This window comes from Acanthopagrus latus, chromosome 18 (assembly GCF_904848185.1).
Source record: "Acanthopagrus latus isolate v.2019 chromosome 18, fAcaLat1.1, whole genome shotgun sequence".
NCBI classification, from domain to species: Eukaryota; Metazoa; Chordata; class Actinopteri; order Spariformes; family Sparidae; genus Acanthopagrus; species Acanthopagrus latus.
In genome coordinates this window covers 20,273,239-20,298,051 of record NC_051056.1, presented here as the reverse complement: position 1 = coordinate 20,298,051, position 24,813 = coordinate 20,273,239, and the positions used below count along the sequence as shown (strand labels likewise).

Genomic DNA, 24,813 nt, shown 5'->3' with positions numbered 1-24,813 from the left:
GCACCCTGTGGCGGAGACTGTACACTGTAGAATCAGCTTTGTTGACGAATAACTGGACAAAATATGATTTCACAGGACAGAGACAGTTGACAAAAATGTTCAGTATTCCCTCAGAAATAGCTTCTGTTTAATCTGTTATCTGTCAGACAAAATGCAGTCAGCGTCATCATCACAAGTTATTTTAACCAAGTTAACCATGTTTGTTTGTATTTTGGCGCATAGTGACTAGATTTGTGTGACAACCCAGTCAGCAATCACCTGATATGAGATATGAGAGTATCAGAAAACTTAAACCTCTACAGGTAGAATTACAGGATGGTCTCTGTGGGAAGAATATTTATGATATGTTCTCCTGGATAACATCCTGCGTTTGAGTTAGTCCAGGGCTGAAGACAAAGACAGAAGTGTGAAACGAACTTCCTGATGAGAGATGCATCCAAGGATGGGTTGCATGCAAAATGGTTAAATAGTGCCTTTTTTCTTAGTATGTTGAAATGTGTTCAGAATTAGGTTGGCCAAACAACACGCTTGACTTAACATAGTTCATATGTATGATAGAGGATTGTTGTCATTTAGGAATGATGATGTCATTTTTTTGAGGTCAACAGAACTGTCAAGTTAAACAAAGTGTACTGAATTCACACTAAAATAATTTGAGTCATTTCTTAAGCATTTATTTTTTTCCAAACTTAACTTTAAGCTGTAGTCTGTAACTATTCTGTGTTATATTTGCTAAAACTGTCATTATGATCTGACAGTAGAATAAGATACAGGTCAGCTGAGTAAAAATCCACTGTCTGTGACTGTAATTTGATTTGCAAGAATATACTAGTCCCGGATCAACACAACCAATCAGAGCCAAGGGAAGTGTCTGAGATGTGTCAATCATTCTAGTGCATAAGCCGCTGGCAGCCCCCCTCCCTCCCTCCCTTGCACAGCGTGTACTGGGCAGTGTCCATCCCACGCATGCGCAGTGCCTGCTTTTACCTGGTCAGATATGTTCAAGCTCAATCCCAAACTGTAAATGATGGCGGAGAAGCAACTGAGCAAAAAAAAAAAAAGCCCCACCATTGTCCATATCAAAGAGGGGAAATAAGAAGACTGAGGAAGAAAACCAGTGTCAAAACAAAGAATTGGACAGAGCCAGAGAGAAAACTTGGACAAATATCAGAGCATCATTTCAGAGGTGGAGGGAGCTTCCGGATTTGTAAGAACTCAAGAGCGACGCAGAGTTAGCAGCTGGACAAGTAAGGACCCCTGCTTAATATATGTTTATCTCTGTTATTTAACCACATGGCTAAGATGGTGGCGGTTACAGTAATACTCGCTATTGTGCAAATTGCTGATGTTGCAGTCAAGCTATGTAGCTTGATGGAAAATCTGACTTGTCAGCTTGTATGCTAACTCCGGTGTTTAGCTTTGTCTTTATGGCTACTGGTGAGCAAAATTGTCTTTCAAGAGACCGGGCAGTTATAACGTTAGTCTGTGTCCTTTAGGCTCTGAAGTGGTTGAATTGGTTTAGATAAATAAAGTTAGTCATGCTTCAGAAAGGCAGCATGGCAAAAATGTTGCAGGGGGTAATGATTACCTGATAACTCCGTCTGCCATGACATGATGTGATGAATATTGTTTGTTACTGGGTTTACTACAGTGATCGGCTGGCACTTTGCATTGTAATTTAGTTGTATTGATCAGAAATCCAACAGTCAGGGCTTATGTTGTTGATGTTATTATGAATGTGACATCGTGGTTATCTGGCGTCCACTGTTGTCATGGTTACAAGCCTGCTGGTGCAGGGAGGGGCTTCGAAGGCAGGGCTGTAGGAAGAAGGAGGGAGCTGGGAGCTGTGCTTATTCAAATACTCTGGCTAAGTCCACTTTTTTTCTCAGAACTCCAGACTGCAGCTTTGATATTAAAGATGCTTAAAGCAGGCTATTCATAAGGGCTTTTTTCTTTAAACACACAAACCACTTAGCTACTACTTCAATAACAGTGGTCTCACACATATTTCTTTTAAATGTGAAGGATGGTGATTTTGTCAGCGTATTATGTTGAAGAAAACTAAAAGGAAAACCGAGAGTCGAATGTAACCCCAATAACATCACATACTGCGCTTAATCAACACCTGTTGGACACAACATAAAATAATTTAATGTTGTGTTTTCCAATCCCTCTGTATGAAATCACCGCCCAGTTTATTTCATGTAGCCACAATTTTAAAAATATTCCTTCCCTAAACACTAAGCAGGCTGGAGAGATAGTAGTTAGCTCAATGTAACTTTTAATGTATGTCCCCTCCCCCCTTACCTAACTCCTGACTCAGAGCTGAGGAGGTCAGCTACTGGCTCTCAACACTCACCATGATGTGATTCCCACTCAACTAAGGAGTAAAGTGGTGAAGCACATTCTGTACTGCTGTTAGTTCCAGTTGGTCGATGTGGTGGGAGGTGATCTCCCACATGCCTGCCATGATGGGCAGATTTAGGGTCTAGCTGGTCAGGCAGGTGTCTGTTAAGACCTTGATGTAATGAGGGATGCACCTCAGCTGCACTCCCTCACAGACATGGTTGGGTGAAAGCCGTGTCCTTCCACATTAGCACAGGGACGTGAGGCTCACTTTTGCCTATATTGGCTTGAGTGAAGCAGATCAGGAGGTAGTGATATTGATTTCTGAATGCAATGTACAGCTACCTCCTGTGATGCACAATTTGCATGTGGAAATATTCATCAGTCAGGATTATATGCCCTGGCTGGATGCACACCAGAAGGTGTCTGACACTTAGTATGACCCCTATGCAATCCAGCCATTCAGAATGTGTAAGTCCAGTATGGAATAACAAAATGCCATAAACACTAGAGCAGCAAGGTCACTTGGGAGGCAGCAGACCTGATTTGCCTTTATAATGTTGAATACAGACATGGATGTAGTTATATAATATTCAAAGTCAGTCTCTGAAGTAAGGGAGGCTCAGCAACAGTGCAGGTCCTACGAGGTCACTACCAAATGATGGAGCACTCACGCAGGTGGGCTTGGGGGAAGTTAACCTGGGTGCTAAATCAGCAGGGCCCTTGCTGATTTAGCCCTAAGGTTGCCAACACAAACCTGGACAATCATTTGCCCATAGTGAGCCTTCAAGAATAGTGGCAGCTAGTAAATGACCGGGGAAATGAAAATAACCAGTAAACCTTTATAAATCATACAGGTGTTTTCTATTATTACTTTAAGCTAATGGTTGTGATTTGTGTTCTTGTGTGATCAGGTCTCTACCCACACCTCAAAGACAGTCAGTCAATCACCACAGTACAGTTCTTATCCTTCATGGATATTTTGAAATAATATGTTTAATATGTTGAAACACTTGGTTAGGTTTAGGAAAAGATCATATATCTGTCGAATTTTACCAATGTCTCGTCAAAAAAAAAAAAATCCACTTTTGTTGCAATAACACGGCTTGAAATGGCTTCTCATTAAAAATATCCAGTATTTTCAGACTTAAAGGAGAACTTCGGTCAATTTAAACATGCAGCTTCATTGCTCAAGCTACCCTTTACTTGCCAGTACCGAAGACGCGAACACATTTGGTCCAACCATTACAGGGCTCCGTGAACAGCGAGTTAGCATTGACAGCTAACAGCATCAGGGTCAGAACTTTACACTGTGTTTTAAGCATCTTAACGTGCTCCAAATCTCACCCCAAAAGTTATGCAACATCAGTAGACACCTTACAACACAGCACTGCAGCATGTATGACTCAAAATGAATAAAAAAGTAGTTAAAACAGTGTGTTTGTGCAAGGAGCTACATAACGGTTTGTTGACATCCGTGTCTTCCGGTAGCTAGACCAAACTCCCGTTCACTCCCTCACTGGTGGAGACGGAAACGTATTCCAGCATTTTCGTTTTTCTGTTCATAATCTACATGTCCATCTTACAGCCTGTCATGAGCCACAAGCCTTATAATAGCCTGTTAAGCCTGTTAAGCACACGCTCGACAGATTGACTAGTTACTGGAAGACACGAATGTCAACAAACCGGTATATGGCTATTTGCACAAACACACTGTTTTAAGTACTTTTTAAAATTTATTTTGAGCCATACAGGCTACAGTGCTGTGTTGTAAGGTGTCTGCTGATGATGCATGACTTTTGGGGTGAGATGTGGAGCATGTTAAGACACAGTATTCTTTGATTATAATCTTGAAAGTAAAAAATTCTACATATATTGCACTTGTTGCAGCCAGTTCCACGTTATCCATATTAGACACAGCACTAGTCATTTTACTGAGCCTGATCCTTTGATTTTCTTTTAAACTAATATACAGCAATATGCTATTTCATATTTCATAACAAGACAAACTGATGTTTAGGCAAACTAAGGAACTGAACAAAGTAAGACTTGCCTGTTTCCAATTGTCAAAGATGTAAATGACTGCAGTGTTATTTCCATCTTAGCCTGATGTCTGTCAAATTCAACTGACTGACAGTATTGTATTTTCGTTCCAAATCTATGGTGGGATAATATTGTGCATTTAAAGCAGTTAATCAAGTCACCAGAATCGAATTAATAACCACAAAACAAACTCTTCAACTATATCCCAGGTTGTGTTATCCTTCCGTCTCACTTAAAGCAATAAAGCATCAGACTTTGCAGTGGGTCACTTATAAATCATGTGTTACTCTGTTAGCTGACAGAACCTGGGACAGTGATTTTAATGTTTTTATGGAAACAGAACTCAAACATTTAGCACAACAGACTGCATTCATACATAAAATATGACTTTATATGTGCATTTAAAGTAAATTTGTCAAATAATTAATACATGCCAGTTCTATTTACAAGTATAATAGTTAAATCAGAAACAGACCTTTTATTTCATGATTAAAAGCCAATACTATGATTGTTTGTGTGTGTGTGTGTCTCAACAAAAGGAAGAAAGAGAGAGGGGAACATCCTCTGCCCCTCCCGCCTCCACTCTCTGTTTTTTTCTTTTTTCTCCCCCCAAATGAATTCAGTCAGGCTCCTTTCTTTGTCTGACACTGTTTTGGATTACGTCATTGTGACCTCCCAGCCCCACACTGACTGGGTTTATAAAGAAAATACTCCAACATAAGACTGTTTGTTTGGTGTGCAGCGATTCTTACTCAATGATGCCCTCTGGTGGAGAAACCAGTGCCAATGTCAGTGTTAGAAAATGGTGCAGATTATTATTACCCAGGCACATTGACTGTGACTGTGTATGAGTCATAGATGATTTTAATTTTCTCCAGTATCTGACTGCTCCACACTGTTTGAATATGGTCAATGACTTCAGTTATAGTTGTCTATAATTTCTCATGCTGGGATGCAGATGGCTCACAAACATTGTTTCTTGTGGCACTCCACATGACAAGAGTATGTATTCTAAAAATCTGAGCCCAAGAAAAAGTGAATGTAACTAAGTAGACTTTCCCAAGTAATTCACTTAAGAACATGTTTGTGTTGCCTCACTTGAGTATTAAGGCTACTAAATAGTTCCGTTGCACCTCTTTTCAGAGCTTTGATAATACTTTTGCCAGCTATAGTCACTAGTTACTTGCATATTAAAATATAACACACAGGAAATAGACAAAAAGTAGTCAACATTAGCTCTACCATGATCAGCCACAACATCCAAATGTTTCCTGCACATCAATGCTTCAGTTATCAGGTAATATTACTGTATAACACTCACATGGGCCATTTATCTAAATGATGAGCACTTTTATGTTTAATGTACATTTTGCAGCTATAATTCTAGTAGTTAAAAAAGCTTTTTTTAAAAATAGTTTTATATTTATTTTTTATTGCTCTTAAATTCCCATTTTTTATTGCATTTGTTGTTTTTGTTTTATTTCACTGTTTCGCTAGCACCTTGTAATTTGCTATATAAATAGAGTTATTATTATTATTGTTGTTGTTGATACTATTATTATTATTATTATTATTATTATTATTATTATTACCGTAAACACCTGTTTTTAATATTGTTGAACTGAAGATAAACATGGGTGTTTACTGGAGTCGTAAGGCAGTAATAGTAATAGTTTAATTGGAATAAAAGATGTGATAATATGGTTAAAATATGTGTATCTGTTTGTGTAATGACTGCTTCCAAAACATTAGATCTAGCACCAGTTTTCATTTAGCCGTGTTAGACGCGCCCTCTTGTGGACGATTGGGGACATTGCGGCTGGCTGTAAAAGAACCTCTGGTTACAAACAATTTCAGCACCGTGGTCATGGACAGCTCCCGGTGGAGATGACCAACACGCGTGAATGACGTGAAGTGACACGATGTGCTTTGTGCATCACGTTACTGTTACTGAACAGACTGGGAGATCTTACACCCTTAATGACCATGATGTCACCAATCACAGCTCTGTCATTTCAAAACAATTTAACCAACTACGATATTTTGTTTGAGCGTGATTGGTTTGCTCTCCATGTCTCGATACATAAAGCTTCTGAATATATTTTTAACACGTGTTTGTTTTTTTTGATGATTCCAAAACAGCTGTAGTTACTTTACATTTTAAAGTAGTTTCTGTGGCAGAGAGTGAGGACAGTCCTCCACCTCTATAATAAGAACATAGCTCCAATCCTCTCTCATCTGAAAGTAAGCCAAGCTGACCTAAAAACGCCTGCCCCCTCAGCCATCCCCATGGATCACCTCACCGCAGAGAAGGTTAGCCTGCTCTCCCCCCCTCCTCCTTGCTCTCTACGGACACCCGTTTCCTTATTAACGGAATTATTTTCAATCTGAGCCACACGACGACCTAATTACCCTGTTCATTTCTGGGCAGTGGCCAGCTCTCATCTGTTGATGGCAGGAACTAATTCCCAGAGAAGTAAGACGTAAAAGGGCACAGAGAGAGAAGGCGCAGGGCCCCCGAGCTCCCATCCAGGTGTGGCATTTGGAGCTGAGCCCCCCCCTCTTGCTCCCCTGACGCTTGTTTTCGTGTTCGTGGTCTTAATTAAAGTGATATTTCGAGAGAGGAGGTTCTGTTTGTTCACTTAATGAACCCCACTATCCTCTGCGGGCAAATGGAAATGCAAGCACTCCAATTAGCATATGTTAGCATTTTACTATGTTTATTCCTCACCGTGAAAACAGCTTACCAAGGCGAAAAGCTTTTTCACCCTTGTAGGAGTAGCTGTGGAACTTTTTCACCCCAAAAAATAATTGACTCTAGCTAATTAAACACAGAAAACTTGCATCTAAATGCTGGGTGCGTGTTGATCGACCGAAACCTGTGTTCAGCCCCGGGTTTGATGAATCACAGCAAGGGCCACGCATGCACGTTTAAGAAACATGAGAAAAGACCATATGAAAAAAATACTTTATTTTTCATAAATGTATACAGTACATGTGTGGGGACAGTCCCCTTCTCTTTACAGTTATCTGCATCACGTTGCAGCTTGCATATACATCATCATACTATTGGTCATATTCACACAAGCTCTGTTGCAAACAAGCATAGAAAAAGGAAAAAAAAAACACTTTTCATAGAAAGAAAAATATAAATTCATAAGGATGTGCAAAATTATTGTCCACTAATGCTTTTTGAAAACATTTTGGATGTAATTGCTGCTCCAGTTTGATTGTCTAAATAATAATAACAATAATAATAATAATAATAATAATAATAATAATAATAATAATAATAATAATAATAATAATAATAATAATAATAGGCAGACACATACACTGGCCATATTACAGTGGTTTGTCACATAAATAGCCATCGGACTTATTTTTTCTTTCAGCATTTTAGCCAAAACTGATTCATTATTTCTTTTAGTGAACACTGCATCCTCTTCAGATCACGTATAAATCACATGTCCATTATTATACTGTATGTACTGAATGGTCTCTCCCTCCGCTTTCATATGAGAATATCCATCATTTTCAATCACCCATTCAGAGAGTCAGTGATAGGTCAGTCATTGTACAGGTCATTATTTATCATCGCAGCCTCCCCCTGGGGGGACATCTGAAGACGGCGCTTCTTGCCAAAGGTGGAGAAGGAATTGTGGACGTCCAGCTCGCTGCTGCGCTGTGACGCGGGCCTCAGGGTGCAGAAGCCCGATGGTGTCCCAGGGATGTATACGTTGTGATGGTAGTCAGGTGGTGGGTGTGGGTGTGGGTGTGGGTGTGGGTGAGGGGGAGGGTGTGGGTGTGGGTGAGGGTGCGGGGGGATGGATGGCTGCTGCTGTTGGGGAGGAGGCGTGCAGCGAGGAGTCCAGGGGCGAGAGGGGACTCCACTGGTTGAAGGAGACATCTTATAGTCTGTAGTGTGACATAGAAAAGGAGATTACTCCTCACTGCTGTAGCGCTCTTTTCATTTCAATAACAATTTATTGGTAAGGTCTTTGGAATCTGGACAATAAACAACAACATATAACAAAAGAAGAATATTGCCCTTATTTTGTCAGTGGTAGTGGAGGTCAGACTATAACAACAAACCACATTTCCAAGTAAACAACAGAGGACATCTCATTTTACAAGTGTACTGTTATAGCTGGGTGCATATAACATACTGTACCAGCAAACTCAACCCAAAATATTTCGGCTGTTACCTTTCATGCCTCTCATGTGAGTCCCCCAGGTCCAGTACTGTCCAGGTGTCATGGAGGTGACATAGTTTTCTGGGTCTGCGTGCATGGCCTTACGCATGAGGGTGCCGTCCATGTTGATAGAGTTATAACTGTGAACAAGATACAAGTTTGTGCCTTAATTATACTTAAGTTAAATATTTTTATATACCTGAACCGGAGGGTTTTTATACAGGCTCTATGTAGTTTGTCACTTGTGGCTTACATTGGGTTGTCAAAGGTCAAAGGTCAAAGGTCAGAAGTGTTACCTTTTAATGGAGGAGTTCTGATTCTTTGTGAGGGTCCAGTCTGTGTTCGGCTGCTTCAGCTGCAGGGAAAAGGGAAGAGAAACCACAAAGCGAATTTAAATGTTATTATAAAAATGACACACTCCTCATGTTCAGGCTCACAGCGTGGCAGTGAGATGTCACTGCACGGATCTATTTCGAAAGCAGATTTGACATCAGACTTGTCTGCTCACGCTCTCTCCTTGAGTCAGCAGAGGTCAGTGATAACTGACATGAGCAGCAGTCTATCTTTGTGTTCGCCCTGAAATGGAGACAGGACTCTTTTCCTCGTGGATCTCGGCTGCCGCCCCGTGGACGTTTGGCGGAACAGACGCGTCGAGAGCGGAGGTGCTGGTTGCCTTCAGCTACCACTCGTCTGTCACTTAGTTTTGCTTTTATCCTCTGTGGTGCCGCGGGAGGGGTGAGAGTGGGTGGGTGGGGAGGGGGGGGCACACGAGTGATATTTATTCCGGGTCTGAGTCTCATAGTATGGATTCCACGCTCTATTAATTCACTTAAAGTTGTTAACAAGGAGAATGCGACGTTGGCGTATTATTAGAATCTGTATTCAAAATACACTCCTCGCCAGCTACGCACAAAACCAATTAGAACCCCACCGGGATGAAACGAAACATGATTTTAATCTTCAAAGGAAAGCGTGCCAGGGAGGAAATTAAGAAAATTACACACGTCATTGTTTTGTGGATTTTATGCATCATTTTACATTAATATTTGCCTGATGCTCCTCGAGCAAGGTTTTTAATTAAAAGTCTCGCAGAGAGCCTTGAAAAAGTTTGCGGTCCTTGCAGCTGTATATAAGCCGAGGCGGCTCAACACGCAAGGCACGCAGCGCCCTGCCATACACGTGCACGCACCTGTCCTGCGCGTCTGACACGGTTGGATGTGTGTTTAATCTCCCTCTTCACCTTCAATTCATCAACTTGAGCGGAGGCCCGTGTACTCGCTTTGTGCAACGCTCGCGCAGTTTCACTGCGATTTGCCTTTGAGATTTTAATGTGTCACCGGCGACCTCTCGACGACTCACGTGGGCGCGCTGAGGGACGTCCGCCGGGTGAATTAGGGGAACCAATTAACGACAGGAAGGACACTCTCTCCTGAAGGAGCATGGCTGCGGGCGGAACAATCACCGTGACCTCGAAATCCCTCTCGTGGCCAGAGGTGTGTGTGCCAGTGACCGCGCTGACATTTCTCAGTCCGCCTGGTGGAGTCCGGTATCATGACTCTGAGTCTTTGTCCCTGTGCGCTTTCCACGAAGGCGACAATGAGCAATACGCACATGTTTACGCTCTGCTGCCCCGTCTATTAGAATTAGAAAACACTGGTGTAGACACCCTGCCTCCGTAAATTCCCTTTCTCCATGTCTCCTTCCTCCCCCCTCCTCCCATTACACCCCTCCTCTCCCCCATCCTCGTTCGACAAATATGAAGCCACCTCTCTCTCTCTCTCTCTCTCTCTCTCTCTCTCTCTCTCTCTCTCTCTCTCCACGCATTCAGAGGACAGCGCCGGGGCCGATCTACAGGCGGCCCACGTCTCAGTCCAGCCATGTCCTTGCACCCCCCTCCTTCTCCTTGCCCCCTCCCCTCTCCATGTCCTCCCCTGTCTCCCCGAAATCGGCCATTTGCCATTTTTCGTCAATAATGGGCAGCCCCCCCTCGCGAATACGCCACATTGTGTGTAGTATAATGGCTCGGCTTGCGCCCGTGCCCTTGAGGCATAGTTAGTGAGGTTATCTGTCCTATATTGTTAGTTTGAGAACAAGAAGGCGTGTCGTAAACCCCGACTGATCGAAGACGAATTGTCTGAACTCAAGGCCGATGGATTCAAGCAGTTCACCTTGCTCGTCACGTGTATAACCTTGGCTTTTTGTTCAGACTCAGGTGGGGTGCGCCGGATGCAGGTGTGTGTGCCCTGATCGCAGGAGAAGTGTGTGACAATGACAGTGGATGATGTAGACATTAATCTTTCAGGTCACAGACTAAAAATTAAAATCCACGAATTACTGTGTCAAGCTTCTTCCACGTTTGTTTCTTTTGTCTTGAAGGCACCTGGAAATGTTACCAAGACTGAAAAGAGGAGTCAACTTGAGCTACATCTCCACTCCCTCTCACACAGTAATTGATATCTCACTTCATTCCATACAGATGATAAGACACGGTATGCGCACAGAATATGCTCCTCGCAGGATAGGATTTTACACTTTCATTAACATGTCAATTAAAATCTAATCTCACATCGTCTCATTTCATTTCCCCGGTGCCAAACATTACCATAGGCTGCGCAATTAGGATAAATTATTTCCATAATTAGAAAAACATTCAAGACAACATGCTGTGTAACGCACAGGAGGGAGAGGAGAAGAGCAAAATTGTGGCTTTGATCAGTTTTTGCTGCAAATTGAGTTTAAATCTGTCTGGCATGCGTAATTTGACCTTCATGTGAGAATGTCATAGTCTAGATTCTTGATCAGATAGAAGTCTGAGCTGGATTTTGAGGTGACAGTGAGTGAAATGAACAACACGAGCTCTGGCATCTTACACTCTGATTTCTCTGTACCTCGTTGGGAGTAGTTGCTCCGTTGTTCACAGATGCGCTCCGGCTCTGCGCGTTCCACGAGTTTTCTGCGCTCTTCGCCTCGTTGTTCCTCGGCGTGCTGCCCGGGCTGCACGGCTTCAGAAACATAAAGTCACTTTTGGCTGATTCAGGGGTCAGGCACACTTTATAACAATATGACTGTGAGAGACTGCTGTTGCCATTCACCTCCATGCAGTTCGTGGGCACTTTGGCGGCGGACGAGATCTGCAGGTTGAGGTTGGATTTTTTGAACACCTCCGGGGGCGGCTCGGGCTGAAAGCCCCCACAGCAGCAGCAGGCGAACGGGGGGAGGTTGTACCCGCTGATGGTCTCTCTGTCCTTGTAGCACTTGACCGCAGCCAGCACGATGATTGCCACCAGGAATATTAAAGATATGGTGCTCAGTGACACGATCAAATAGAGAGCGAGGTTGGAGGGGGGCTGTGGGCTGAGAGTGAGGTCTCCGAAATCTGACAGCGACTCCGGCACGCTGTCTACCACTGTAAGGACAATAGAGACGGTGGCGGAGAGCGGCGGCTGCCCGTTGTCCTTGACTAATATGACCAGTCTCTGCCTTGTTGCGTCTTTTTCCACCAGCCGGCGAATAGTCCGGATCTCTCCCGTGTACAGAGCCACGCTGAACAGCCCGGGGTCTGTAGCCTGCAACACCTGATAGGACAGCCGGGAGTTCTGCCCCGCGTCCGCGTCTAACGCTGTTATTTTGGTAACCAGATACCCAGCGTCCACTGACCGCGGAACCACCTCTGTGGCCACCGTGCCGTTTTTAGGCAGCGGGGACACAATCACAGGTGCATTGTCGTTCTGGTCCAAGACAAAGACGTTGACTGTGACATTACTGGCGAGAGGGGGGAACCCGGCGTCTTGCGCTTGAACCAGAATCTGAAAGTTTCTAAGTTGCTCATAATCAAAGGAGCGCAGTGCGTAGATATTGCCGTTGTCAGAGTTGATTGAGACATAAGTGGACACGGGCATGCCCTGAATCTGACCCTCGAGAATAGAATAAGACAGATAGGCGTTCTGGTTAGAATCGGGGTCGAACGCAGTTACAGAGCAAATGGAAGCGCCGGGGGCATTATTCTCGGTCACATACACTGTGTATGAAGGTTGAGAGAAGCGCGGGGGGTTGTCATTAATGTCAGACACTTGGACGAGGATGGTTTTCCTGGTGGAGAGCGAAGGAGAGCCCAGGTCTCTGGCTGTGAGGGTGATGTTGTACTCAGACACCGTCTCCCTGTCCAGGAACTCGCTTGTCACCAGAGTGTAATAGTTTTTAAAAGACGAGTGGAGCTGGAAGGGGACGTTGCTCGGGATCTGACAGTCGACGTTCCCGTTCTCTCCCGCGTCCCGGTCCATGACGCTGATAACAGCTATCACCGTGCCCGGTGGCGCGTCTTCCTGCACAGGAGTGGACACTGATGTGAGGATGACTTCGGGTGCGTTGTCATTCACATCCAGGATGTCTACAAGCACTTTGCTGTGCACTGCCACGGCTGAGGGTCCCCGGTCCTTCGCCTGCACATACAGCTCATACACACTGGCTTTCTCATAGTCCACGACGCCCTTCACTCGGATTTCACCGGTGTACGGGTCCACATTGAACAGTTCGCGCACCTTTAGGGGTGCGTGCCCGCTAAACGCGTAGGTCACCTCCCCGTTGGAGCCCTCATCCAGGTCTGTGGCGTTCAGCTTCAGCACCAGCGTCCCCCTCGGCGCGTTCTCCACCAGGCTCGCCCGGTAAACTGAGCGGTCAAACACGGGCACGTTATCGTTCGCGTCTAACACTGTGATAGTTATCAGCGCCGTCCCGGAGCGTTCCGGTGACCCCCCGTCAAAGGCAGTCAGAACCATTTCGTGCTTTTTCTGCTGCTCCCGGTCCAGCGGGGTGTCCAACACGAGCTCAGCAAACTTGCTTCCATCGTTGCGCGTCTGGATATTCAGTATGAAGTGCTCGTTTGCGCTCAGCTGGTAGGAGCGCAGGGAGTTGGTGCCCACGTCCTGGTCCTGTGCGCTCTCTAACGGGAAACAGGAGCCGGGCGCCGCCGACTCTGTGATGTCAAGATTAAACTCGCTCCACGGGAAACTGGGCGAGTTGTCATTCACATCTAAAATCTCCACTTCCACTCTGTACAGTTCTAGTGGGTTTTCAATCACCACTTGTAAGTGTAAAAAGCAGCCCGGGCTCCGTTCGCACAGCTCCTCTCTGTCTATTTTCTCGTTGACGAAGAGGATGCCATTCTCCAAGTTCACTTCTAAATACTGCTTCTTTGCGCCGGAGACGATACGAAACCGACGGGCTGACAGCTTGGCCACATCCAAGCCCAGGTCTTCGGCGATGTTGCCCACAAAAGCTCCGTGCTCCAGCTCCTCGGGGATGGAGTACCGAATTTGCGCAAGGACCAGGTCCACTACACACGCACACAGAAGCAGACATATAACCAGCCCAGTCACCGGTACCCAGCTGCCTCTGGAGAGTCTGTTATCCATCTCAGCGGCGTGCGTAAAAATCACCTCACCTAGACATCTTGCGCCTCATAAAGCCACTCAGCTGCTGAGTGCAAAAAAAAAAGTGCAAACAAAAGCAGAGTGCGTCCCAAATAGAAAAATGAAAATACAAAAAAAAAAATCTTCAGATGTAAGTTTGCAACATCTAGGTGTGTGGATAACTTTACTAGAGAGTTAGGCTGAGGGGAGAGGACAGTGAAAGCACCTCTCTCCCTCTCTGTCGTGCTCCACGCGCAACACCGGTGATGTGTGAACGGGGGAGGCTTGCGCTTTGATTTTACAGTGTATTAGACAGTCGGAGGAACTGGTGGGTAGGCGCGTGTGTGGGGGTTGTGTGTGTGTGTGTGTGTGTGTGTGTGTGTGTGTGTGTGTGTGTGTGTGTGTGTGTGTGTGTGTGTGTGTGTGTGTGTGTGTGCATCTGTGTGTGTTAGAAAGACAGAGAGAGAGGGAGAGAGGAAGAGAGAGAGAGAGGAAGAGAGAGAGAGAAAGAGTGGGGGTGGACGCAGCTCCTCGCAGCTCCGTATTGGAGGACGCCGACGCGAAGTGCGACTCTAATTACTGTAGACGCTTAACCCTTTCACATCCTCGTGTCTGTTCCTCTGACCCATTAAAGAGACGAGAAGGCGTAAGTTTGACACCAGACGTCAGAGCCAGATTTGGATTAGGGGACAAATTGTGTTGTGGGTGTCGTTTTCTAGGCTGCCTTGGGCAGATGAGGATGGACAAGGATTTGTCATGGTGACCACAGTGCCCTCCAGGCCCAGGATGGCAGCGGCATTATTTTACATTGATCTATTATAACCTCATTATAGCTTCAACACAGAGCAAACTATTCATCAGGGGTTCCGCTTTTTACAAGAAAATAGACACACACTGGCCTGAGCACTCTTTCGCTTCGCCTCAAATGGGCCAGTGGCCCCTGCCAGTATGGGCTCCTGGGTTTTTTAATGCCTTTTAATGAGACCCCTTTGAAGATGAATGCCCAGAAAAAACAGTCCCATTCATTAATCATCAGACACGAAATTGGGTTTTTTACAAAAAGAATCTTTGATGGGTCAGTTTTTTCAATTTTAATCAGTATTTAAATGAGCGGTGGCAACATCTCGGAGCTTAAAAATGATTACAGTGACAGTCACGTGCGAGCGGTACACTCGTACAAATGCGCATTACACGACATTAATTCACTTAAGTTGGCCCGAACATGTATCGACACAATCAACATAAAAGCACCGTCATAAAGCCTCAATCATATTCATCTCTAATCAGGTATTATAGTTTGGATTATCCCAAAGGTGATGTGTTCACAGTTCGCAGATGACGAGAGGAAAAGCCGAAGGGATGTTTTTTCGAGGACTGAACTCTGTGGATGAAGCGCGGCCGCTAAGCACCGCACTTGTTATAGGACAAAGAGGACAACTCTGGCCTCTTTAGAGTGCGGCACATGTTTGTTCAGATCTAATCTTTTTCCTGTTAATCCTGGTCAGTTAGACAACCACTGAACCAGAGAGAGAGACACACACAGAGAGAGACAGAGAGAGGGAGTTGGAGAGAGGGAAGGAGAGAAAGTAAAGGATGTCTTTGTGAATACGGGTTCGTCTCCACACAGACACGAGTGGCATCCTAATGTAAAACGGTGGCTGGAAATCTGAAAGTCTCTTCTTGGGACTGACGACACAGCCTTGGCCCCCCCGGGCAGCTTTAAAAGAAGAGGGGAAAACAAGAGAGATGGAGATGAGAGAGGAAAGAACAAGAAGCACATTTTTCTATTTCCTAGGGGAAGTTTTTCTCCTTTTTTTTCTTCTTTTACACTAGACTCTACATTTCGTGTTAAACTGCCCCCCGAAACCTGAGGACTGCATCCTCTGTCGAAAATAGTGTTGATGGCGGCTGGTCCTCTGTGAGAATGCGCAGGGAAACCGAGCTGCGTCGATGTCTGATGATGTTGTGATCTTTTCACTTGAGAGAAAACAAACGGGGCTGATGGGAATACTTCAGCTTTTTGAGAAAGTGGTTGTTTGTGACATTTTCTCTTTTTCGGCCAACTCAGAGAATAATAAGTTTAGGCGTCAGGGGGATGAAGTGGGGTGTAATATCTGTATGATTCATGTCCAGGGTGGATAACAAAGGTCATGACTTACGTCTGAATGAACACCGCAGCACTGAAGTGCTCAGTGTGGAATTAAAATGTTACATAATAAGTCTCACTTATACTATTCTTCATGAGCATAAGAATGGTCCCAGATGTATTTGTCCAACAAGCAGCCCCCGAAATGCAACACCCTCCCCTTTTCAGGAAAAAAAAAAAAAAAAAAAAAAAAAAAAACTAAAATCCGCAGGTTTAAATAAGCAGAAAACACAATCTGCTTGCAGACTTAACCTCAAGCAGATGGTTAAGCTTCTCCAGAAATGATTACATTTCTGGAAAAGGAAAAAAAAAAAAAAATCACCACCACCAGTTCCATTGCTTTCCCCTTCTTTTTAATTAACGGAGTGAAGGATTAGTGTGCAGCTATCCGGGATCAACCGTTCTCCGACGGAAGAATACAAATGTTTTGTGATAAATAATCCCAAAGCACTCCGGCCGGCGGTCCCTCGGTGCCTGTTACATTAACATGCATTACATGGAGCATTAAGCCGGTCTCATCCGCCCCTATCGCCTGGCTCACCCCATTGTCCGACAGAAAGACAGCCATTACTTTCTCTGAACTACCGCTCAACAACCACCTGACCGTGACCCGGCGCTCCAGCCCTCACTGAGGTGAGGGACGCGGGGGGAGAAGGTGGAGTGAGTGGTGAGGGGTGGATTAACTGAAGTTAAAGACTAATGGCTGGAAACTTTTCATTTATTCTTTTCTTGCTTAAAGATAAAGAAGCCTATGTGTAATTTTCCCAAGTGGTTTCAGTTGAGCAGGTACAGGCGACACTTCATTTGACCCACAGTGGGCGCAGGGGACGCCAGCTGAGCCACTTAATTTCATCTGTGATCTGGTGGCGCCATCTACTGGCTGCTGTCCAGACTGTTTTTAATATAGAATAGAAGAAAACGAAAACAATGATCTTGCCATAAGATCAGATAGAGCATTTTGCTGTAATGTTTATAGTATTTATTCATAATTTTCGTATAATTTTGTATGGGTGTGTGTGTTTCGGTATTTATTCAGAGAATCAGCAGGAGTGTTTGCGTGTATATATTTGTGTTGTTTTATATTGTATTTTAAAAACTAAAAAACCCACATGGCTCACCTCAAGGGATTCATCCCTCAGATGAAATATTGGTCCAGCAGTATTTGTCTTTAAAACAACATCACTACCAGTCATAAGCACATAAAACACTCAATGCAGCCACACGCTGCCCTTCTTAACCTTGACTCTTGACATGATGGGTTGTCCCTGCTCCCCTCTGACTGAGCGCACTGAGGGATTCATCATGACCGGCCTATTTTACCATCGTAGTTCAAGTCACCCGAGCGATCATTTGTCTTAAACATAAAGGCCGGTCATAGTAATAACTTGACTCACCAGCCGCCAGGTCATGAATCTGAACCTCCAGGGGGAATAAGTGTTGTCAGGGAAACCAGTGTGTTTCAGCCTGCAGTCTTCATCAGGCTCATTTGGAAAGATATTACAAACATATCCAATCTGATATACACTGCACTTTAAACAGCGGGACATGCACACATAAAACAAGAATGTGTGCATAGAATCAAAAATAGATAAACAAAGTGAGGATGAGGATGTGACGAGTAGTCTGCATAAATGTATGTGAGCAGACCACTGAAGGCCTGTCCTCCCTCACTATGCCTCTCACTCCACTCAATAAATCAAATCACATAAAAACGCAGTTAAAGCCCATCAATAAAGATATCCCGAAGCATCAATCAGCATTTGTCAATTAAGTTACCGTAGTTGTCACTCAGTTCCCATCAGAGGCCATTATTTATGGGCTGTGGTATTTTTGGTCTCTTTTCTATCTGTGATGTTAGTGCGCCATCTACCGGATATTAATCTGAACAGCAGCTACTGTTGCCGAATGAGCGGTGAACACCTTTTATATCCTTTAATCAGAATGTTTTTGTTTTAAGATTAGTTTTTAAATCGTTATGTTATTTATAAATGCGTGTGTATTATACAGTCTTAAGCGCGTTGTTTGTTATTACACATATTTGGTTAATTTAATCAGATTTGTGGCTTTTATTCTGTTTTCATAGTTCACATCTGGCGGGGGTGATTACTTTCCCCTGACAAATAACAAAGCTAAATAAATTACATTAAGTTCAGCGTTGGTGTTGGTAACCTCGCCCACTTCAGATGAAATAATTCATATGCCTTATTAAATATTAGTGGTACCAAGGGGCATAGTGGTTGGCTTCTAGCAGTGTCTTATTATTAATGGGCTAATTAGTTGTTGTGCAACTTGCATTGCCAGGCTGCAATGAACCCTCTTAGAGAAAATCGGAATCTTATTCTGTAGAGACATAATACATAGGATAATGAACATAACACATTAAAGTAGCATGCATGTGAAATATAACATATCTTTAATAGTTTTCGGACAGTCCACCTTATATGGTCAGGACATGATAGTGTTTTATGACTTTCCCCCACCTTACAGACTGAGCTGCCTCACTTTAAAGTAGTTTGATTCAATTGATAGGGAGCAGCTAAGGTCGCCTTATTAAAGGCATTGTAAGATACTGAGCCGTCTAACAGCGACTTCTACTGGAGACAAAAGCGGTAAATGTGAGCTGCTGAGCAACACGTCTGTAAGAGGGACCACAGTGACATGTCATTGCTGTTGAGGGTAAATCTCAGTCAGCACAGTGGCAATGTGTGTTTATTTATTTATATATTTATGGTCAGATTCTGGGTATGTAATGCTGGAGGCAAGTCATTGGATGGTCTATGGTCCTCTGTTACAAAATCACAACACGACCACTGCTGGTTATTTACTCCACCACTTTAACTTGTAGCTGTTATAACAGGGTTTGGCTTGTAGTTTTGAGATGAAATGCCTTCCGAGAAGGAAAAAGGGGAAGAAAACATCTGTGCGTCTGGCTTGTGAGGTCTGTGGTTTCCGGGTTTCAACCTGAAACTCAGAAATGTGCTTGTGACTAACGCTTTGATTAAACACGGTTGGAAGTTTACAGAGAAATGAGGTCATGAGTGAATATTAAAAAGTAGGGCTGGTGACGCGGCTGGAGGCGGAGGGACAGGTGCGCCGCTTTCCTTTAGGTCCTGCAAATCACGTGGTCTGTTGGTGAATCACAGCTGGTGACTTCAGGCTCTGGTCTGTTTAAGTCGACTGACTGGTGATGAATTAATGTGATTGAGCTGTGATATTCAGTTCTCCACACTAATATCAATATTAATTCAAAGAAAACAGAGTAAAGCTTTTAGAAAAGGCTTTTAGTAGCTGTCTGCTTTGATTTGATTTTAATTTTACCATATGTTCTGTATGAAGAACCCCTCTTCTAGAAAACATGCGTGACCCTGATCCTGTGTGCTGCCTTTCAGCGTTTTTTCCAACGCTAAAGGTGAAACTTGGGCGACTTCACTGACGTCACATTTCTAGGAAAGTCAGAGGCCTTTTAACGTTGACGTGGCGTTAGCACTGAAAATCCACTAGGAGGAGCTAAAGACCAATAAAACAACAGGCCAGAGCACACTTTCCACCCATCTCCCTCTCCTCTCACTATGCCTGTCTTACTGACATACACACGAAGTAAGGCCCATATATGATGAAGTATGTAAATAAACTGCTATGAATATATGTATGTTTATACGTGTACATCATGTGTGTATGCAGCTTGCGTGTGTGTGGGCCCCTGAGATTATTTTGATTGCTTCAGCAGATGTGACACCGAGTGTGTGCATATGTGAGTGTCTGCATGTGGAGGTGAGCTAGAGAGTCAGACGGCAGGGGGAAGTGATGAAACAACATAACACAGGGCCGTGATGAAAGAGAGTTAGAGGTGACTTCCACCTGCAATTAGCCTCACCTCATCACTCTCCACGCTCTCCAGCAATAACCTGCTGAACTCTGTCCGGTGTGTCACCACAGTATCTATCAGGGGAGGCCAAACAGGAGAAAAAAGAGAGAGCGATGAGAGCTTGAGAGGAAAAAGGTGGGAGGTCACATGAGATATAGAGATAGGTGCAAGGCATCATGGGGGAGGAAGGCAGGTGACGGGAGATAAGGGAAGACAAAAGACAGAAAGCAGAAATGTCAGATGCACAGTAGCAAGGCCGAGCGGTGATGTGATAGGAAAGTGAAGAGCAGGGATAGGGGGAAAAGGAGAGGGAGGAAAAAAGAGAGGGAAAGAGAGAGAATAAAAGGGTTTTTTCGTCCACATGCTCCTCAGCTGTGTAAACTGAAGGTCTCTGCTGCTTCTCGGATTCCCCCGAAGAAGGGGGATATTTATAGGAGGCTGGCAGTCGCAGTGAATGGACCCTTGCTCTGTCACACCCACTAATATTATTATTATTACTTTATATGCGCAAAAATGGAAAATGTCAGCAACCTGAGAGGCCTGCAGAGACAGTGCGTGCATGCACTGTGTGTCACTCCCTGTCAGTGTGTGTGTGTGTATCCTCATGTTCGTGAGAAACCGTCTGCTGGTGAGACGCAGCGTTTAAATGAAAAACTGGGCAAAAAAAGAAAAGAGGAGAGAAGACAGAATTAGAGAAAGAGCAGAAAAAACAGGGAGAAGTTGGCATGTATCGAGGGGTGTAACCTGATCTACTCAACTTATTAGAGCTGTCAAAGAGTGAGAGAGAAGGAGAAAAGGAAGAAAGAGAGGTGGAGCAGGGCTAGACAGACACAGACATGAGCACATATCCCAGCTCCAGATTATAAGATTCCCGCAAGTTGCAGACGTGTTGAAACAGACTACACACACACACACACACACACACACACACACACACACACACAGATGCGTATATGCTGACACACAGGTCCACGTCCACCTGGTAACAGATGCAAACCGAGGCACACATGCAGAAACACAAACAGTCTGATAGACATAACAGACGTGCACGCGCACGCACACATGCTGGGTAGAGAGGAAATTCCACAGGGAACAGGTGGGAGTGGTGATAGCAATCTATCAGGATGACTTTGATCTTTCCCATGCCTCTGTCACCACTGCTGAAAATGCACCGGATTGATCAGGCCGCCCTCCAATTAATCATAATGTGCACACACACGCCAAGATGTAATAACAGCAGCACCGCACCAAAAATACCCTGCAAAGTAAAATAGTGGTTTTGATGGACTGATTGCACATCAGGCCGTACCGTACACACTGGCAACAAGATGACATGCTGACTGAATGTTTGTGTACCCAGTGCTTCCTTGAGTTTGGTCCAAAAGTGAAGCAGATACACAAAAAACAGTGGCATCTCATCAGTGAGAGGGAGTGATCTGAAGGGGGCAGTATGGAGAGAGAGAAGCTCCAGGGACTCCAGGGAAGTTTGAGCTACACCTGAAACATTACAAACAACATCATGGGAATGTTTGGTCCCGGCGAAACAACACAACAGATACCATCATCATGTTTTGATACGGATCTGATGGTAATAATTTCTCCGGATTTGTCGACAAGACGATCTGAGATTTGAGGGAAGGAAGAAAAACATGAGGAAGGAAGAGAAGATGGAGACAGAGAGGAGACGGAGACATGGCTCTGGCACAGGCGCAGAGTCTACTGAGGACAGGAGTCAAAGCTCAAGTGTGTGTGTTTTTGTTTGTGTATGTGTGTGCGCATGTGAACGTGTGTGTCCTCTGGGTTGGCCTGAACATTAGGGCATATCAAGCAAAGTCATTCAGTACAATGTCTCATCACAAGGCAGAAGAAAATACCCCAATGTCCGTATTATCAGCCAAGTGTGTGTGTGTGTGTGTGTGTGTGTGTGTGTGTGTGTGTGTGTGTGTGTGTGTGTGTGTGTGTGTGTGTGTGTGTGTGTGTGTGTGTGTGTGTGTGTGTGGGCAAGTGCCAAGCCTGAGATGAGAGTGTAGAGCCCCTGCCTTAGGGGCCACAAAGACAGTTGATTGACAAGTCACATGAACATGAATGTGCCTGTGTAACCCTCTCTGTTCTAAAATCCTCATAATCACACCACAACTTCTCCTCTTTTGTGCCTCCTCTCCTCTCCACCCATCCCCACCTCCACCTCTCCTCTTTGCGGCGGCCCTCTTCATCCTCTACACTCATCTCCTAACCATTCCTCCCCTTCTGTATTTTCTCCAGGTCTTTTTCTTTTTTTTTTTTTTTTACAGGGAGGCGGGCATATATTAATGAGCCCCTCGGTAATTAGCTACTTTAAAGGCATAAAAAAGTCATGAATGGAGGGCCTGCCCATGAACAGGTTTGCACATAAACACATTGGTCAGCTCGCACAGCGCTGCTGCGTGGCCAAAACATGAGCGGCAATCGAGAAAACATGCAAGGAGGAAAAAAAACTCAATCGTGACGGAAACCGTTTGCAGAAATTATTCATTTCCCTCCTTTTTTATGTTTTCCTTGTGCTGACTGTACACCCCTCCCTCTCCCCAGCCTCCCTCCTTCACTCTCACTCTTTCCTTCTTGCACATTCCTCTCCGTTTTGCATATCTCTTGCCCCCCCCACCTCCTTCCTCGCACTATACCTCGCTGTTTTTAAAACAACTCTCCTTCCCCCCTCTCTCATTCTCTCTCTTTCTCTCTCTTTCTCTACCTCATTCCCGCCCTCCCCTCACTACCTGACATTGTGGCTCGATGCCCAATGAGTCACACCTCTGCTAAAATCATCAGAGATGGAGGGAGGGAGGGAGGGAGTAAAAGAAAGAAATCGTCAGGGAGAGAGAAAAAGCAGGGAGAGTATGACAGAGAGAAAAATATAGAAAATAAAAATGGGAGGAGAGAAAGTTAGAGAGGCAGAAAGAGGGAGCCTCCGGGGAGAGAAAAGAGCATAGAGTGCATTTAACTTTTTGACTCCAGTAGTCAGTGTGTGCTTGTCAGTAACAGTTAGCCTGTAGACAACAACACTTTCCACACACTGCACAGGCACACACATGCACGCTCACACACACACACACACACACACACACACACACACACACACACACACACACACACACACACACACACACACACACACACACTCACACACACACACTCACACAGGGCCATACTGGAATGACATCGTGCATAAGCCCACCTGCACGCTCTCTGCAGGCACACGCACACACACATTCAGCAATCAGACATGCAAACAAACCAGAGTAGAAAGTGTGGCTGCAGCCCCGCCTCTCTGCATCAGCCTCCCCCACCCTCTCCAGCCGTTGCCCGTGGATACCACACAAACACTCCCTGTTGGGCAACATTGGGAGTCAGGAGAGGACGTACATGGGTCACACACCTCCCTAAGCGCTGCAAGTTTGAAAGCAGTTGTGTGCTTGAGCGTTTTTTTTTTTTTGTGTGTGTGTGTGTGTGTGTGTGTGTGTGTGTGTGTGTATGTGCATATGTTTCAGCCGTAAATCGCAGTGTTTTTTTGCACAACCAGTTTTCTCCCTGTCGTAGAAATTCTCTCCTTGCACAAACAAGCAAGTGAAAAACAGCGCGTGTTTCCAAGATGCTGCATGAAATATGAGTGTTGAAAGTGGCACTGGAGTTTGTGCGAACTGTCCAAGAAAACAAGGGATCAAAGGGGGGAAGAGAGAAAGACGAGCTCCAAAGATGTAAAAAGACTGACAAGATAAAATATGGGGGGATTAAAAGTTGGACGGGCGAGTATTGTTTACTACAAGTCTCCCTCACACTCTGATTTTTACTCATGGCGACCCTTATCCCTGAACTGCGACCTTCACTTGCTTGTCACAGTGGGGGCGCAGGCTTTAACGAGGCTTGTGTTTTATGAACCCTGAGGGATCGCTGCAAGCTGTGTGGATGTTGCTGTGTGCCACGTGCCTGTCATCATTCAGCAGGGTTGTTTTTGAACATTTTCTGTGCCTCAGTCAAACAAGCTAATGCCTCTGACAGGCGGGCTTACTGTTTGCCATGTTGAATCGATAGGTTTGCTGAAAAGTGAATCAATCGGTCCGTCAATGAATTGTTTTTTTCTTTTCTTTTCTTGTTTAACAGATCCTCAGGTTGTCTTATCACCACATGTCCAGATGGAGGAGAACCAAGTGAGGCGGCATGTTTCCTTTATCTCGGGTTTTGCACTGAGGGATTCGTTTTGATTTTTAGGGAAACTGAAAGACTACAGCTGAAGACTCTTTAGTACCTCTACAAATGGCACAATCTATTCTGCTTTGATGGGGTCAATCCTAACTCAAGCCCCAGGCTTAGGAAGCGGAACAGGCCCCTACCCATAGCTGTAATGTTTTTAAAGCCATACCAGCCAGCCACAAAGCTCCTTTTGCCCTTTGTACAGAACACACCAGACAAAACCTTGGAAGCCATCCACTGCAAAGCACATTCCCAAAGTATTTCTTTTTTTCTTCTTTTTTTACAAGTGTGGGATGGGGTCGAACAACAATTACGGTAAAATGTGACTAATATGTCACAGACACGCTGGTGTGCTTTTTTTTCTGACCTAGTCTTTCTTTTTTCCCCCTTTTCCAACCATCCATCCTCTTCTCTCTCTCTTCTTAAAAATTCTTCCCTTTCACTTCAAACCCCCGTAATTACAAACAAAAGCGCTGACTCTTCTCCAGCTGAAACAATGATAATGATGGAGAGTAGTAAGTGTGTGTGTGTGTGCGCGCGCATGTGTGTGTCTTCATCAAAGCGGCGTTGACGTTGATGGGTGTA

At 44.6% G+C, this 24,813-nt stretch overlaps 1 protein-coding gene and 1 long non-coding RNA gene across 3 annotated transcripts; one reads left to right on the top strand and one right to left on the bottom strand.

Annotated features, from left to right (window-relative positions):
• Positions 1-1,113: 1,113 nt before the first annotated feature.
• Positions 1,114-24,403, top strand: LOC119007770. The gene is made up of 2 exons (XR_005071226.1): positions 1,114-1,247; positions 24,139-24,403. It is a non-coding gene; the product is annotated as an uncharacterized LOC119007770 (long non-coding RNA).
• Positions 7,623-14,289, bottom strand: si:ch73-233f7.1 (uncharacterized protein LOC100537710 homolog). 2 transcript variants are annotated; one of them, XM_037077637.1, is made up of 5 exons: positions 11,678-14,289; positions 11,474-11,587; positions 8,882-8,940; positions 8,598-8,725; positions 7,623-8,307 (listed from the first exon to the last, which is right to left on the bottom strand). In XM_037077637.1, the coding sequence occupies exons 1-5, from the start codon at positions 13,994-13,996 to the stop codon at positions 7,958-7,960; spliced, it is 2,970 nt and encodes a 989-aa protein (XP_036933532.1). In that variant the 5' UTR covers positions 13,997-14,289; the 3' UTR covers positions 7,623-7,957. The 2 variants fall into 2 exon arrangements, with proteins under 2 accessions (XP_036933532.1, XP_036933531.1); XM_037077636.1 differs by having other exon boundaries at positions 11,474-14,289.
• Positions 24,404-24,813: the final 410 nt, after the last annotated feature.